Raw genomic sequence first — 15,520 nt, 5'->3', positions numbered from 1 at the left:
TTGATTATATTTCTTTCAAATATGCCAGAGACCAGGTCATGTTAACTCTCTCCCTGCTGACGGCCTCGTCTCGCAGCACCAGGCAGACGGGGCTGGAGACACGAAGGATGGGAGGCTGCAAGGACAGGAAACGTGCTGGGACTCTGCCTGCAATGGCTGCAGCCTGGCCCTGCCTGGGCCCCAGCGAGGGGGGTCTCACACTCCCCAGCGGGGCGCTGCCGTATGGCTCAAATGGGCTCAGCAAACGGGCCACCGCTCAAAGCGTCCCCCTCTTTCCGGCCACCACGAGCCACCGGGGAAGGGGAGGGGAGGGCGGGGCCGGGCCGCCATCGGGGCAGCAGAGCCGCGGCACCCGAGGTGTGGCCCTGGGCCCAGAGCGGGTTTCCACCCAGGGGCTTTGGCTGAGCCGGGACACGTCCCAGACCCTTGGACGGCACACGCGGCTGCACAGGGCTGGGCAGGCCTGTACAAACCCCCCAGGGACATCAGTTCACAGCGCCCCATGCTGGGGGCGAGGGAGGGCTCTGCAGGAGACGGAACCACCCCATCTGCCCTGCCTCCCAGGGCAGTCAGTGCCTGGCGACCCTGTCCCAGCACCCTGGCAGGCCCCTCAGGCCCCTGCTGCCTGCGCCAGCCCCACTCCGCCCCAGGGTGCAGCTAGAGCTCACCACCCACGGGCTCCGCAGTGCCACCCGTCCTGAGCAGCCCCAGGCAGGGCGTGGGGCGCTGGGCTCCTGCCAGCATCGGGCATAGCCGCCAGCAGGGCTCAGACGGCAGCGGCTGCAGCAGCCCCTCCCAGCACTCCCACCTACTCACCGAGTTGGGGGTCAGCGGGGCTCCCACCACATCAATGATCTGCTCCTTGGCGTCCCCCTTGCCCTCCTCTGCGCCGAGCACCAGCGGCCCGTCGGCACGGGCCCCCTCCATGGTGCCGGGGCCCAGGCTGCCCACCTTGGCCAGCGCCTCGTGCCGGTGCCGCAGCATCTGCAGCTCATACTCGCAGTTGGCGAAGGCCTGCTTGAGCTCGTAGAGCAGCACCAGGTCGCTCCGCAGCTCGTTGAACATCTGCACAATCTCCTCCGTGGGCATGGGACTGAGGTCTGCCGGGGCAAAGGTCTGCAGTGGGTCTCACTCCCACCCCAGGGCTCAGGCAAGGGGCACGCAGCAACCTCTGCTCGTCAGGCAGGTGCCAGCCCTTCTTGGAGAGCTCGCGAGTCCGGCAGTGTGACGCCCCCGGGGAGCAGATCAGAGCTCGCTCTCCACCGGCGTCTGCATGCAGGGCTCCTTCGCCCAGCGCCGCACTCACCCCCCCCGCCCAGCAGCGACACTCCTGCCCGGGGCCAAGGCAGAGCTGCAGAACCTCTGGCTCCCGCTGCCCAGACGTGGGCCGTGCGGCGTCGCCATTCCACAGCCAGAGGCGAGCCTGGAGACACCAGGTGGCCCTTCCACAGCACCTCTGCAGCAAGGGGCCCTTGGCTGCCTGCCGGCCTTCCCGCGCCATTGCTCCTTCTCCCGCCAACTACCGCGGCGGGGTCCTGCCCCCGCCCCCCTTGCCGGCCGCATGGGAGCTATCTGGAGCCTGTGACACCTTCCTGTCCCTCCCCCCACGGCACCTCACAGGCTCCCCATGCTGCTGTCCCACGGGACAGCCACTCCTCTCGGCTGGACGCCCACCACCACCTTGATTCTGTGGGTGGGGGCTCCCCGAGATTCTGCACTAGCCTGGCGGTAAGCCCTGCCCCCGACATTGCAACAGGCCACAGCTGGGACACGAATCATGGTTAGGCCCTGGAGCCTCCTCGGCCCCTGGGCTTTTTACGGGTGTGGAGGAACCTTGCCTGGGGGAGCCGGTGTGTGTCCAGGACTCCCCAGCCGGGCACAGCACAACTCTGGGCTGCACTCCCACCACCCCCGGCTAAGACTGTGCGGCCCAGGTGCCTGGGAACTCTTTGCAGCACGTTTCACTCCGTGTGCCGTTACAAGTGGGCGTGGGGAGGAAAAGGAGTGTGAAACGAGGCAGGGTCCCTGGCACACGGAGCAGTGCCTCTCCTGCACGGCTGAGACCGGCTGCTCAAAACAGCCCCAAACGAGCAAGACAAAGGCCCTTTTAACCCGTTTTTCTTCTGGGAGGGGAACAACCCCTGCGCATCTTCTACCCTTTTCAAGCCCCCCGAACGTATTATTGTACAGCCATTCACACACTTGTTTCAGAAACTGGCTGCATTACTAGGGGAAAAAATAGCCCATCTCGACTACAAAGGCTTGCTCTGTGTCTCTCTTTCTCTCTCGCATGCCCCCTTTACTCACCTACTCCAAGTTCCATCAGCATCTGCTCCAGGGCTTTAATCTTCTTCTGTCCCACCGAGCTCGGCAGTTTCATCTGGAACACAAAGGTAACAGAGCCACACAGCTCTGAGTTAGCCTCACTCACAGCCGTCTAGTTCAAAAGGCAAGAGAGCTTTTCTTTTCACAGTGTAGGGGAAAGAGAAAGGGAGCGAGAGAAAGGGGAATCGAGTGGTGGAAGAGGGAGACAGGGCGGAAAGTTTTCAGACTAGGGCTGAGGGCAGGTATTGAAAAGCCCGGTCGCGAGGGCTTTTATTCTCCCTCGGGTGTGCGCAAGACGGCTGTTTTACAGCTCCCACATGTCACTGAATTAACAACAAAAGTTCTTCTTAGCTTCAAACCCTCTCCCGCCGCGCCAGTCCATCAAAGGGCTCGTTTACGCAGCGGCTAATGTGCAGCGCTGCCCTACTTTATCTGCCTTCGCCGCCTTGATTAGACTGCGCGCTAACAGACTCACTTCGCCGGGGCCCTGCTGAGCCCCGGACCTGGGGGATTCATTACAGAGCCGGCTTTAGAACAAAGGGAGCCAGAGAGCACAGTTACTCCACTGGCGGAAGTGGGAACATACATTTACATTGGAGCTGAGGCTTGGAGGAGAGAGGACGCAGGAGGTGCGAGCTCTGAGCAGGAACAGAGCTGGCTCCAGCATTAGTGGGGCCTCGTCTGCACTGCCCCAAACCCTGCTCAGAACCGGCTCCCAGGCTGTCCCCGAGGGGCCAGCAGAGAACTCCACAATGCCTCGCATCCCACGCCAGCACTAGGAGACCAGCCTGGGGGTGGGGGGGGCAGCACCCCCAGTGCAGGACACACTCCCCCTCTCAGAGCGCTGAGAGGCATCCCCTGCCCTCAGCAGACGGGAGCAGCTGCGGTGGGGACAGAGCAGTCCATCGCCAGGCTCTGCCCAGCTGCCAACAGGCCAGTCGGTCGCATGCTTCATGATGTGCTAGGGACCAGGAGATGGCCCGAGGGGGCAGTGGCTTCCCAGCGCGCCTGCTCTGTGCTCCGTTCCCAGCCACACCCCAAACCCAGCCACCCTTATCGCACTGCAACCACAGCCTGCCCTGTCGCAGCTCCACACGAGGCCGGAACAGCACCCACACCACCTGGGAACCCCTCCGGGATTCCCCACATCTACGTGAAGCCAGGCCCTGCCCCAGCAGAGGCGGCGGTGAAGGCCAGAGCACAGCAGGGTCCACAGCACAGCGAGAGGAGATCCTCAGGACAAGCCCAGTGATGGCTATTCGCCAGGAAGGGCAGGGCCAGTGAGCCCAGCCTCTGTGCGCCAGCTGCTGGGAATGAGTGACAGGGGACGGACTCCCGGTTCGCTCCCTCGGGGGCACCCGGCACTGGCCAACGTCAGCAGACGGAGACTGGGCCGGAGGGACCTTTGGTCTGACCCAGCGTGGCCCTTCTCCCACTCTGGCGCGCACACAGCACAAAGGTAGCACGGCTGAGTTGCTGGGACTCTGGAGACTGCCTGGGGCGACTCCCAGTGCCAGTCACCTGGGCCCCAGACAAGCCTGAGGGATCCACATCTGTCAGGACTACGCTGCTTGCAACACAGAGCGCCACGTTCCACTGGCCGGAAGAGCCCTCAGGGGCCAGGTGTGGCGCCAGCCTGGACTGCTGCAGGGTAACACCACTGCTGGCCAGAGGGGAACGAGAGGAGTCAGAAGGGTAACAAGCCTGCAAGGGACCACGCACAGAGAGACCACGTGAAACCAGCCTCCCAGAGGGTCAGGCTAACGCGCCCCCGGTCGAGCCCAGGGCAGAGCACCACCGCGGCCAAGCGCCTCTGTCACGGAGCCGGGAGAGGCCCGGCTTTGCCGTGTGGAGGCCAAACCCAAGTGGGGAAAAGAGGGCAGCGCACACCTGCGGGCAGGGAGGGGCTCAGCGGCCAGGCCAAGATGCAGAGCTCTTTGGGCTCGCCTGGGCTAAGATATCTGAGGAGCCACATGCTGAAGACACCGAGTCTAAGGGGAAGATGTTGCTCGGTCTGTCAAAAGCAGGAGACCTGCCAAACGGGCACCAGGCACCAGAGGTGCTAAAGGAGCAGGCTGTGGAGACAAGGGATCGCAGAGAGCCTACAGGAATTCCCTGCATCAGTCTTCAGCAGAGAGGCTGTAGGGGGACCCCCACCTCAGAGCTGCTCTTTTTGGGAAACAGATCTGAACTGCTGTCTGAGACCGAGGTGTCCTGAGGAGACATCTGTCCTAAAACTGACCGATTCAACAGTAATGAGTCCCCTGGACCAGGCAGGAGTCACCCTCGAGTTCTAAAGAGCTCAGCTGTGAAACTGCCCACCTTCTGACTGCGCTAGGACAGTGATAGCTGGAACAGCCCCTGCGTCAGATGACTGGCAGATAATGGTCCCCAGAGATGATCCTGGCAACTACAGGACAGCAACCCCAATTTCAGTACTAGGCAAAGCGGTGTAAGCTTTAGCAAAGAACAGACTTAGGAGACACACAGCTGAAGGGGATGTACTATGGAAGGATCTTGCAAAGAGCAGTCAGGCCTCACCAAGCTATCGGACTCCTGAGGAAGTCAACAAGCACACAGCAAAGTGAATCCAGTCAACCCAGTGTACTTGGGTTCTCCGAAAGTCTTTGACAAGTGTCCTTGCCAAAAGCTCTTAGGAAAACCAAGCCGTGGAATACAAGGGAAGGGCCTGGGTCAAAGGCAGGGAACACAGAGTAGGAATAAGCAGCCACTTCTCACAACTGAGGGCTGGAGTAAATAGCAGGTCCCCAAGGGACCAGTGCTAGGCAGCAGATTCATTAACTACCTGGGGAAAAGGGTGTACAGGGAAGTAGCAAAATCAGCAGATGATTCAAAACTCATTGAAGGACAGCTCAGTGCAGAGCAGGCTGCGAAGAGCTGAAAGGCACCGCTTGGGCATTTCAGAACTAGGTGGGACAGTGCGCGGAGGCCAAGCCGCGGCAGGGAGACGGGCAGATGTCCAACAGACCTTTGCTATCCCCAACCCCCAGGACGCGACCCACTGGGAAGCTCGCACTGAGGAATTGCACTTCTTTCGCTATTTCCTCTCTCAACACCGAGGTTTTAGCCGCGTATCTTCTGCCTCACTGGAGCCCTGAGCACCAGGCATCTGCCTCCCCTCTCAGCTCTGCGCTGAGGCCGCTGTCTCCTTTGTGAGCCTGCCACACCCCATGTGGGAAGAGCATGTGGCTCTCCACGCCAGCTGGTGAGCAATCCTAGCCCAAGCAGGGCCACAGGGGAGCACGTCACCCGTCCCACTGCACAACACAGGCCTGGCGGGTTGCTGGGTACGCACCATCCAGAGCAGGGACTTGGCCATAACTGCCTAGTGCCCTCCGAGCAGCTGTGCCGACTGTTCTGGCAATGCCTGTGACTGGCCTACACGTGCTCCTGGCCAGAGGGTGCCCAGAACCCCTCTGCATCTTGGGAGAGGCAGAGACGGGGGCACCAGTGGGCCCCGGCTATGGAAGCAGGAGCAGAGTGGCAGTGCAAGAGGAGCAGAGCTCTTTGGGTTCGTTTGGGCTCAAAGTGCATCAGTTAAGCTTCCCTTGCATTCCAGGGGAGGAGCTGGCCCGTGAACAGGAAGGCTGCGTCAGTTTCTCAAAGCAAGAGTATATTTTAATTTTACCATCATTAAGAAAATGTTATGATTTATGTGGCTGCTGTCGGACTAATATCTTTAAAATTTAGCTGGCTAAGCCAATTCATCTTTAAGACTGATGAAGGCTGATTGCTCTCTATGCAAAATGTATTAAAACTAAATGAGGAGTCTATTACTCACAGCCCCTGCTAATCTGTTAGGTAGGCTCCGTTAGCTAGGCTGCCTCAGAGCGGGGAAGCATCGGTGCCCAGCAGGAAGGTGAGCGGGAACGAGCTGGAGCCAGCACTGCTTGGGACGCACGCGGCTGTGGGGTGTAAGCTGGGCTGCACCACCCGAACCACCGCGGAAGGCCAAAGGAAGATGGCAGCACTCCCAGCCAGTGACACCCACCAGCAGCCATGCTGAGCTTGAGGACAAGAGGGAAAGGGTCAGTCTGGCCACTGCTGGGCCCGTGGCTATAGGCTCAATCCTCATGCCAGGTGCTGGAGTTAGGCCCAGTCCCCAGGGTTCGAGCCACACACCTTCACCACGAATCTGCAGCCCCACAGGTCCCAGCATGCAGCGCTGCGCCCTGAATGGGACAGCCGGGCGGCAGGGCTCAAGCCAGAGCAGAGCATGCTGGGCTACGGGTCGGAAGATCACACCTCGGGATTCGAGGAGGGTGCTGAGCGCCATCTGCAGGCCTGGCCCTTGAGCGCCAGGTGAGTTAGCAGCATGGTCCTGTGCTGAGCAAAGCTTGGGCAGCGCCCTGCCCGCACTGGCAAGTTTCAGGGGAGACGAACCAGGGAGCAGCGGCAGCTGCCCTCTTGGGAGGAAGCTGGTCTTGTGATTTACTACGTGCGAAGACCCCCTGCGATAACAGCTGGGAAACAGACTATGCTAGGCACACCACTGATTAGCTGGGATTTTGGAGGTTAATATATTTCGGCTGCTTTCCTGCTCCGACAGCCTCTCCTTCAAGCTCTTAGTGCAACACAGCCCATGCTTATAATTACACCAATATCCCTTTTGATTTAAGGACTGCAATTCTTTGTGCTGGCTATAAACAACCTGTGCTAAACGCGTGATCTGGGCGTTCCAAGAGAAAAATAAAGAAAGGGTGGCAAAGCCCCGCAGCTCCGGGCCCCACGCCTCCCAAGGCAGCAAGAAGGATGCTAGGCCTGGATCCCGATGCTGGGGAGTCAAGGCGCCTGGCCTGGGAGCTATGGGACCAGACGCCTGCCTGCTCATCACAGCAGGAAGGAATGTGCCCAGCAGGTGGGTTATGCAGCTTGACTGTGGCCAACAGAGTGAAGCAAGCTCCGCTTCAGAGCCCCGTTCCTTGCTGCAGCAGCCCTGGCAGCTGGTGGAGAGGGGCCTGGCCAAACCTGGGCTCTGTGATGGTCTCAGAACTGAGCACCTCCGGGCCACAGAGTGAGCTGCAGCTCTCGTTACGCTCGTGCAATGCCTGCGGTGAGAACTGACTCCAGCTACTGTGAGAACAGCTGCAGATGAGTAACTCTTGCCAGTCATTGACGAACTGACCCAAACGCAGTTGGAGAGGCACAGGCCCAGCCGACACGCTCTGTTTGGTTTGTGGGTCGTTTCATTTTCCGGTGTACGACAATATGTCGCAGCAGACCAGAAAACTTCCCCACAAATCGCTCGGGAGACTGAAGAAATCTCAGCAACACGAGACCTCCCCACAGGGCGCCCAGGGATCACGTCTTGCTGGGAAGCGGCTGCAGACTGCTGGGGGTCTGTCTGGAGAATTAACAGGGTTATGGATTAACGAGCAAGGAGGGCATGTCACCAGGCCCTGCTGTACGATGACCACCCCATGCGGGGCGCGCTGCCATCGCCTGCTACAAATGCTGGGTGGTTGCTGGGAACCTGCCGTTTTCAGAAGCTCCAAACTTTCTGAAATTCCCACCGTTTGGTGCTGACGTTTCCGGCTTGGCCTCTCACTGCAGCGGTTTGGGGTTTTGTGTGTCTGAGCAGCAGTTTTGTTTCATGCAACTGCGCCCTGTTTGAATTCAGTGTTAGGACACACATTCCCTCACACAACTCAAACCAGCTGAGTTTTGACACGAGAGCCCTGCAGAGCCACTAGCCCTGAGGACTACGTCCTTCCACCTCTCGGCACAGCAAGCAACGGGTACTGAAGCCTCCTCGGTCATCTGCGCGCAGGCTTGGAATGCTGACTGACTCCAGGCCTCATTAGCACGACAGCTAGCCTCCCCCAGGAAGGTTTTCAGCGCAGAGAACTTTCTCTGCTCACAGCTCTCCATGTGGGAGTGTGTGTGGCCTGATGTTCGACTCAGCAACGCCTGGGTGGTTTGCAGAGGAGGGAGCTCAAAGCCGCACATGAGTGATACTCTCTTGTCCTGGGTAGCGGGCGGCCTCTCCCCGGGGTGCAGGAGCAGGTGGCTCTCTCTCCCTCACAGCTTGGAAGATCCACAGGAGGAGCCCAGCAGCTCTGGAATGTTAAACAGCAGGGAAATGAAAATACAAAAATGTGCTGTGATGGGACGGGGTCTTACCCCCAGAAGGGAGAAAATGGAGACTGGATGTGCAATCTGACCGTGACCGCCTGGTGTGCATACATTATCAGGTTTTAATTACACAATCGCATCCTCTTGCTCCCCTTGCAGCCTCAGCTCCACCATGCCAAATCCCACAGTTCTACACAGGGACGTGTGTGTGCCGGAGAACAGAGTTCAGGAAGGTCATCAAAATGACGAGACAACAGTAAAACACACTCGTATGCCATTTGTCCTGTCTGCTGGCACACAGGCTGGCTTACAATTAACTTTTAGTGGGACTGCTCAGTAGCTGCATCTCAGGATCGGTGATGCTCAATACAATACCACCTGGGGTAAAGAGGCTGCTTTACTCAATATACTAACGTTCTTAGAAACAAACTTGCAAGTGTCGACTAAAGGAAATAACTATTTTACAGTTTAGTTGGCTTGAAGGTAAACCTATAGCTAACTTTCAAATCAGCAATGGAATGGAATAAATTCTGTACACAGCCAATTCTTTTAGGAAATGAAAGAAAAGGTTTGACTTGCAAGATTTCCTTTAGACAACTGTAAAATCTTCATCAAGAGTCTGAGCGAGACTAAGAACCAAAGAAAGAGGAATAACAGATACAGAAGATGCAAGATGTAACAAAATACACTTTGAAATGTCTGACGCTGCACTTCCCTAATGTGTGAGTAACTGCGTTCAATTGGAAAACTGCGATAACAGAACTGTCTCCAAAGAAATTAACGAGAAGCCCTGTGGCACCTTACGGACTAACAGATTTTTTGGAGCATAAACTATCATGGGCAAAGACCCGCTGCATCAGATGCATCACAGGACGTCTCTTTGTTTTTGCAGATACAGACTAACACAGCTCCCCCTCTGATACTTTAACGTACAATACTTCTGGTGACAAAATTACTGACCTGGAGAATACCTCATGAATAACTAACTCATCCCGTACCCCAAGATGGAGTGAAGAGATGCACCGTATAAGATGGTAATTTAAGGCGAGAATACACACATCTAGCACAAGATGACAGTTGTATCTACGACTGACACAAAGCAACCCTCAGCTGAGGAATAACGGGAGCGTGTTGCTAAAAACTATCACAGTGACGGGCACAACAGGGCTATGGCTGCGCACTCAGTTTTAACGTGGGCGATTCTTGACTTCAGCCCAGGAACTGCCAGACTGGATAAGGCAGCATTCCACCCACCAGCCGAGTACCCTGTCTCTGCCGGGGCTGCTGTGTGATGCTTCAGAGGTAGGCACAACAAATCTTGCAGGGGGATGTTATGGCACAAATGACTGCTCTTCTCCCTAACCGTGGCAGGCACGGACCTCGCCAGCCCTGGACTGCTGACCCAGAAGCCGGAATGTGTACATCAGTTCTGTGGGGTTTTAATCCTGGCGATTGTTACTCTGCATGACCTCGTTATCCACATATCACTCAACCCTTCTGGTATTTCCTTTTAGCCATTTTAAATTGGCCACCTTTCAATTTCATTGACTGGCTTCCTTTGCTCTTGTACTCCGAGCAAAGATACCAGAACCACTTGCTCTACCTTCGCTAGCCCTCTTACGCGAAAGCTCCCAAACCTTTCACTCCCTGTCCCTAGGCCCAAGTCTGTGGTACACACCAACAGGTGTGAAGAATGCACACACATTCCCCCACACCCCTCCCGACGCAGCCGGTATGCCACACACCAACTGGCACCAACACAGGCATGAATTTGTTCCTCCCGGCAGAACCTGCTCCTGGGTAATGAGACCACCACGACGCCAAAGCCGCACCCCCTCCCACCACCAGGTCCAGCCTGCGTTTCCCCCCAGGAGGAGTAAAGTCTCCCCCTGCGCGCAGCCCTTGCGCCACTGGGGAAGTGCGACTCTCCGATCCATGGGAAGTTTCTGCTGGGGAAACATATGCTTTCCTGCCTGATACGGATGTGCTGATTACCATCAGCTTATCTTACCAAGATGCCTGCGAGTGGAATCAATACTAAACAAATAAATTATTAATTGCTTCAAGTAATTAAATTTATCAAATCCAAATAAATATAACTGATATTTTATGTAGCTGCTGTCCAAGCCCAGGCTCTGAAAGGAGGGTATTATTGATCACGGCAGCGAGACAGATGTTTCACATGTTAGCAGCTGATGAGGTCTGGGTTTGCATTAATGTCAGGCAAGGAGCAGAGTCAAGAGCTTCTGATGGAGAGTAAACAGGCAGCGTGCTTAGCCATTTAATTGTGGGTCAGATCAAATATGAAGAATAAACATTTTAAAAGACACGCATCCAACCCTCCTCCCCTCCCCGGCGTTTCACTGGAAGCCTCATTCATCTCCGAGCTGTGGCAGACACCCAGCCCCCGCCCCAAAGAAAAAAAACAACCACAGTAAATTGTAACTCATTAATCAGTGCTAAAAAAATGCTCAGCTGGCTAGTAAATATTTAAAAGCCAGTGAGGGCGAATATTTGAATCAATGGGAACTAAAGCTGCGTTCAAAGCTTTTCTTCCCCTATTTCTTTTTTAATTGGCCTGACCGGCAATTTGTCTACAGGACTCTAGTTAGCGGGTAGCAAGTCAGCTTGCTGGCTGGAAGCCTTGTTTGGCGGGAAGTGAACAAGTGAGCCTGAGCGTCCCTTGGTGCAGGCTGCGGATCCAAGCGCTCAGACAACTCTTCCACCCTTGGGTTTGGCTTTGTCCCCAAAGGAGAGAACACTTCATTCTCTCTCTTCAGCATCTCCCTCACCCCTGACACTCAGCCAGAGCACAAGAGCACGGGGGGCAGGGCTGCAGGCTCTCTCCGGTTGATCCTGAACGCATGCCAGACCCACTGAGTGCAGTTCCGACACCCGAACACCATGACTCTGCCCTGCAGTGACACCCGGCCACGCGCACGTGTTAGGGTTAAGGCTTGCTAGCACGCTGGGGCCTGCAAACGGGTCTGAGGATTTCTGAAGACTCGTCGTATTTTTCTCTCTCTTTTCTCTCAGAGAATCACGTTCCCCCCCACTCCCCCCAGCCCCACCGCCATTTTTTCCTCCTGTCTGTCTCCCGGCGGCTCCCTGCACACACACCCCTACCCAGGTCTCCTTTCTTCTGCAGCATGAAATCCCCTTCCAAGGAGCTGCTCAATGAAGTGCCCTTGTGCAAAATGCTCCCCCGTCTCTTGTGGATCCCGGCGGGACGCATGCTACAGGCTGCCCTCAGGCAGAGCCCCTCGCTCCACGGCCCGCGTGGGGGACGGAAGTGGCAAGGAGCAGGTGTCAGGGGGCCATCTTTGCCTACAGTCTCCATCCCCCTGGGAACAACAGGCACATGCAGCCATTGTGAATGAAAGCAGCACGTGGGACTCCCCGGTGGTTGTTACTGAGGCTCTGCGGAAGGAGGAACACTCAGTAACAAGGAATCACTGCAATAAGTGACCACTGAGCTTACAGAAAGAGAGCGAGTGCAGCCCACGCACAAGACTTCAGTGAGCTTTAACTGCACAGGAAGTCTGAAAAGCCTGGGTCATTCTATTCTTGCAGCCGTTGAAAACAAATACGCTCCAACCCGGGAGACTAATGTTCTTCAAGGACCACTTCTACAACCATTGTAAGTAAGCAAACAATCCGTTTCAACGAGTGGATGAATTCCCAGAAATCCAGCCCAGAGGCAGAAAGGAAGAGCTGCCTTTTTAAGGAGGGCCAGGGCGTTTCTCATGCACACACAGACGTCGAATCCCTGCTCTGAGCGAAAAGGTCAACTTCACCTTAACCCAGGACCACCAACTGGTGCCTAGTAGCACCAAAGAGATAGCTCTGACCGTAAACAACCCCCCACAGGTCTCACACCGCTCTTCTCCCGGGAGCCTGCCGGAGCAGACAGGCTTATCTAACCCCTCACAGTCAGCCTTGACAGCAAATACTGCAGCTTCCCCGTGCTTCATACAAACACACCAGAGCAGCTGCTCCCCTTCTCCACGTGCCTGGCATGGGGTGTGGCGGGGCCTGGAGCAGAGCAGAGTGCAGAACAGGGGACTAGAACACAAGCCTAGGTCATGCTGCTTTGCACTGTTCCCAGGCCACCCGGGTTCACAAGTACAGCACAAGCACCAGCTTACTACTCCTTGGCCCACCCAGGCAAGGTGGGGCTCTCAGATCCCCACTGCCCCCCAGGAAAGCTCAACCCCAGGTTTACAGCGAGCAGAGGCAGTTCCATGCAGAGCTGGACTCAGGACCCAGGAACTCCCACGGCCTGTCCGTTCACCGAGATGGTCCTGCCCTCCCTGTACAGCCAGAGACCACAGCACTCCTGTCCACTCACACAGGCGTCCGCCTGGCTACTGGCCACAAGACAGCTGCTGGCTCTGCCAGATGGGTCAGGCACCAACAGGTTGCTCAGCTTTGCTTAACCCCGCCCCCAGCCATCCCTTATTCACTTTCAACATCCAGATCAACCTCCCCCAGTCACTTGATGTGCCTTAGTACTGGAGACCACATCTGCTGTGTCTCCACGAACCTTCACACGGGTATCGCCGCCCAGAGCCACGGCGTGCCGGCGGTCCAGCTCACGGTGTGGCCGCCCAACCACCCAGCAGAGCTCTTCAAGCAACAGGACCCCCCGCAGCTTGCTCTCCTCGTAGCCTGCCAGAGCCAGGCCACAGCTCACGGCCCCAGCCTGCCTCAACTCCCACGAGACTGCTCTCTGGGGGGCTGAATAGCTCCTCATGCCAAAGGAGCATCCCCTGAAGAGCACGGAGAATACACCAGGTCAGACAATGACCACAAAGTAGCTAACGGGGGAGTGGGAGGGTGTTTCCTCTTCCCTGCACAAAAAGAGCTCTGCCCAGGCAAATAGGGTTTTGTAGGGCTGATACCAAGCCCCCAAGACCAGTTACACAGGGGTTACCTGGATCAATGCCCCCAGCCAGAGATGTCGACTCCTGCACAGGTTTATTATTTCTTCACCCTGAGGGGAAACCAGGCACTTGGGGCTTTTCAAGCCAATGTTTCTAAAGTTAAAAAGCCATGACTGTGACAGGCCAATGCGTGCAAGTCACACCCGGAGAAGCTGGCCTTAGAGACGTCTTCCAACCATCCGTTAACATCTGCACTCTAGGGGACACATTACATTCGGCTGCAGGCTCCGCCTGGGCCAGGCGGCTCCCTTCGGCTTAGCTGCCGGAACGTGATGACTACCAGCCATGAGACATCGGCAGGTTCAGGTGTTTGCTGCCAGGGGCCTTTGGCATTATAACCGAAAGCAAAGTCGGCCGACAGCTCAGACAAATCCAGCGCCCCGGCAACCGCCCACGCTGCTGAACCAGACTCTGCTTACTTTAGAGGCAACATCTTGAAGTTCCACAGCTGTACAAGGAGAATGGTTCGGAAGGGAGAGACAGGGAGAGATCTGAAAAACAGCCCCAAGGGGCCAGAGCAGCAGCCTACCCTCTGGCTCCGCAGTGTGACACCTGCAGACTTGAAGTCGGGAAACTTGATGCCAGCAGTCTCAGGAACAGCCTGCAAGAAATCGAGACAGGATGTACTGAAGGAGGAAACAGGCGGGTGGATGCAGTGGCTGAAGGGGAAACACCATTTCCTGACATGCAGCCACCTGCCAGCCCTGCGGAAGATGATTATCCCAAGCAAACCCCACGGAAGCACTAAGGACAATACTCAGAGCCAAGACCTCTTTCGAAAACCCAAAGCCACCTGCGTGCAGTGCTCCCCATTGTGCCAGCCAGCGTGGCAGCGTGAGCTGCAACCCAGGCACCTCTGGGGCGGGGAGCATGGCCACATTGCCCAGGCTAACTTAAGGCCCAGTTTGGCAGCTGAAGGCACTCAGCACTCCCAGGATCTGGCCTTTCCACGGCAAGCCCTATGGGGCAGCGGCCAGGCAGGCTATCATTTGTACAGTTCCAAGCACCTGCTATGCACTCAGGACTGTTCTCCTCAATTGAGACCCACATTTTTCATCCTTTTGCAGCTTTCCATTCCCGACGCACACCTGGACTCCGCCTGCCTCTCCGCTTGGCTTGGAAGGTGCTCAGTGATGAGCCAACACCTGATTCAGCAGGAGAAGGCTGGCTGGGCTGCTAAAGCGCAAGCCTGGAGAAACTGTGGGGCAGACCAGAGCCTTCGGGGAGCAGCCTACTAAAGTATTCATAGGAATGAAATACCTGCAAGATCTTTCAGGTGGGGCTTCCCCCCGCTGCCCAGAGAAATCTCTGCTACCTCCCTTGAGTCACCAGGGCACCAAGTCACTTCCACACACAGCAGCTACATTTCTATGCTGGAGGCAGGTGCATTTCACCCCAGACGTACAACCTGCTAGGCCCCCCTGGGTTGAAGGAGTGCAAGGGACCCGGGGGGCTCAATGGGAGAGAGACCTGTAGGACACAAGCGGGTGATTTCTGTGCTCTCCCTGGCAAATGCGCCCCGAGGGAAAGCCAGCTCACGCTCTGGAGGTTCCGGCCACACAATCTGTCCTGGTGCTCCCCGGAGTCATTCCTCAGGGCATCTCTGGCTCGCTCTGGCTACTGCTCCTGGATGAGGCCCTGATGGTACCAGGCTACAACGGGATGACGACCGAGACTACAAGAACAGCGACTCGACTGCCTGGTTTCCCGCTGAGAGTCGCCACCTGTGGCAGAACTCTGCACCTCGCCTCATGGCCAGCCCAGACCTGCCTTGTGTGGGAAGTGGGTACCAGGCATCTGCAGCACTCACGGGTAGCCATAACCAGGAAGGATTCCACCCAATACCTGGATGACCCACAGGCCAATCAATCAACAGTGCCGGGGGCCTTCAGGGATTGTTTCTAATGCCAAGGGGGTGCCCCGGGGCCAAACAAACCCATCAAGTGGTACCAGCCACGGTACCGTTGGGAGGCGCAGCTCCCAGCCTGCACTAGGACAGGCGTCTCCAGAACACACCCCACAGTGCGCCCTGCTCCGTCTCACACAGCGTGAGTGCTCCCCCTGTGGCCTTCAGCCGGGCCCCCTGGTGCAAAAGGAATAGAGCCAGGTCTGCTGCTCAGCTGAGTCACCTCTGCCTGCAGTGAGTGCGGAAG

At 57.0% G+C, this 15,520-nt stretch overlaps 1 protein-coding gene across 2 annotated transcripts in view; it reads right to left on the bottom strand.

The window, feature by feature from the left end:
• The window catches only part of DMAP1 (DNA methyltransferase 1 associated protein 1), a 46,152-nt gene that overhangs the window by 4,380 nt on the left and 26,252 nt on the right, over window positions 1-15,520 (bottom strand). For both annotated transcript variants that reach the window (XM_075002487.1, XM_075002486.1), the window contains exons 8-10: window positions 13,897-13,968; window positions 2,308-2,380; window positions 817-1,100 (exon numbers count right to left, since the gene is read on the bottom strand). In XM_075002487.1, the coding sequence (XP_074858588.1) occupies window positions 817-1,100; window positions 2,308-2,380; window positions 13,897-13,968 (429 nt within the window). The remainder of the gene's footprint in view (window positions 1-816; window positions 1,101-2,307; window positions 2,381-13,896; window positions 13,969-15,520) is intronic.

This window comes from Carettochelys insculpta, chromosome 9 (genome assembly GCF_033958435.1).
Source record: "Carettochelys insculpta isolate YL-2023 chromosome 9, ASM3395843v1, whole genome shotgun sequence".
Taxonomy (NCBI): domain Eukaryota; kingdom Metazoa; phylum Chordata; order Testudines; family Carettochelyidae; genus Carettochelys; species Carettochelys insculpta.
Note: the sequence above shows the minus strand (reverse complement) of the source record. Positions and strands in the feature narration are given on the sequence as shown.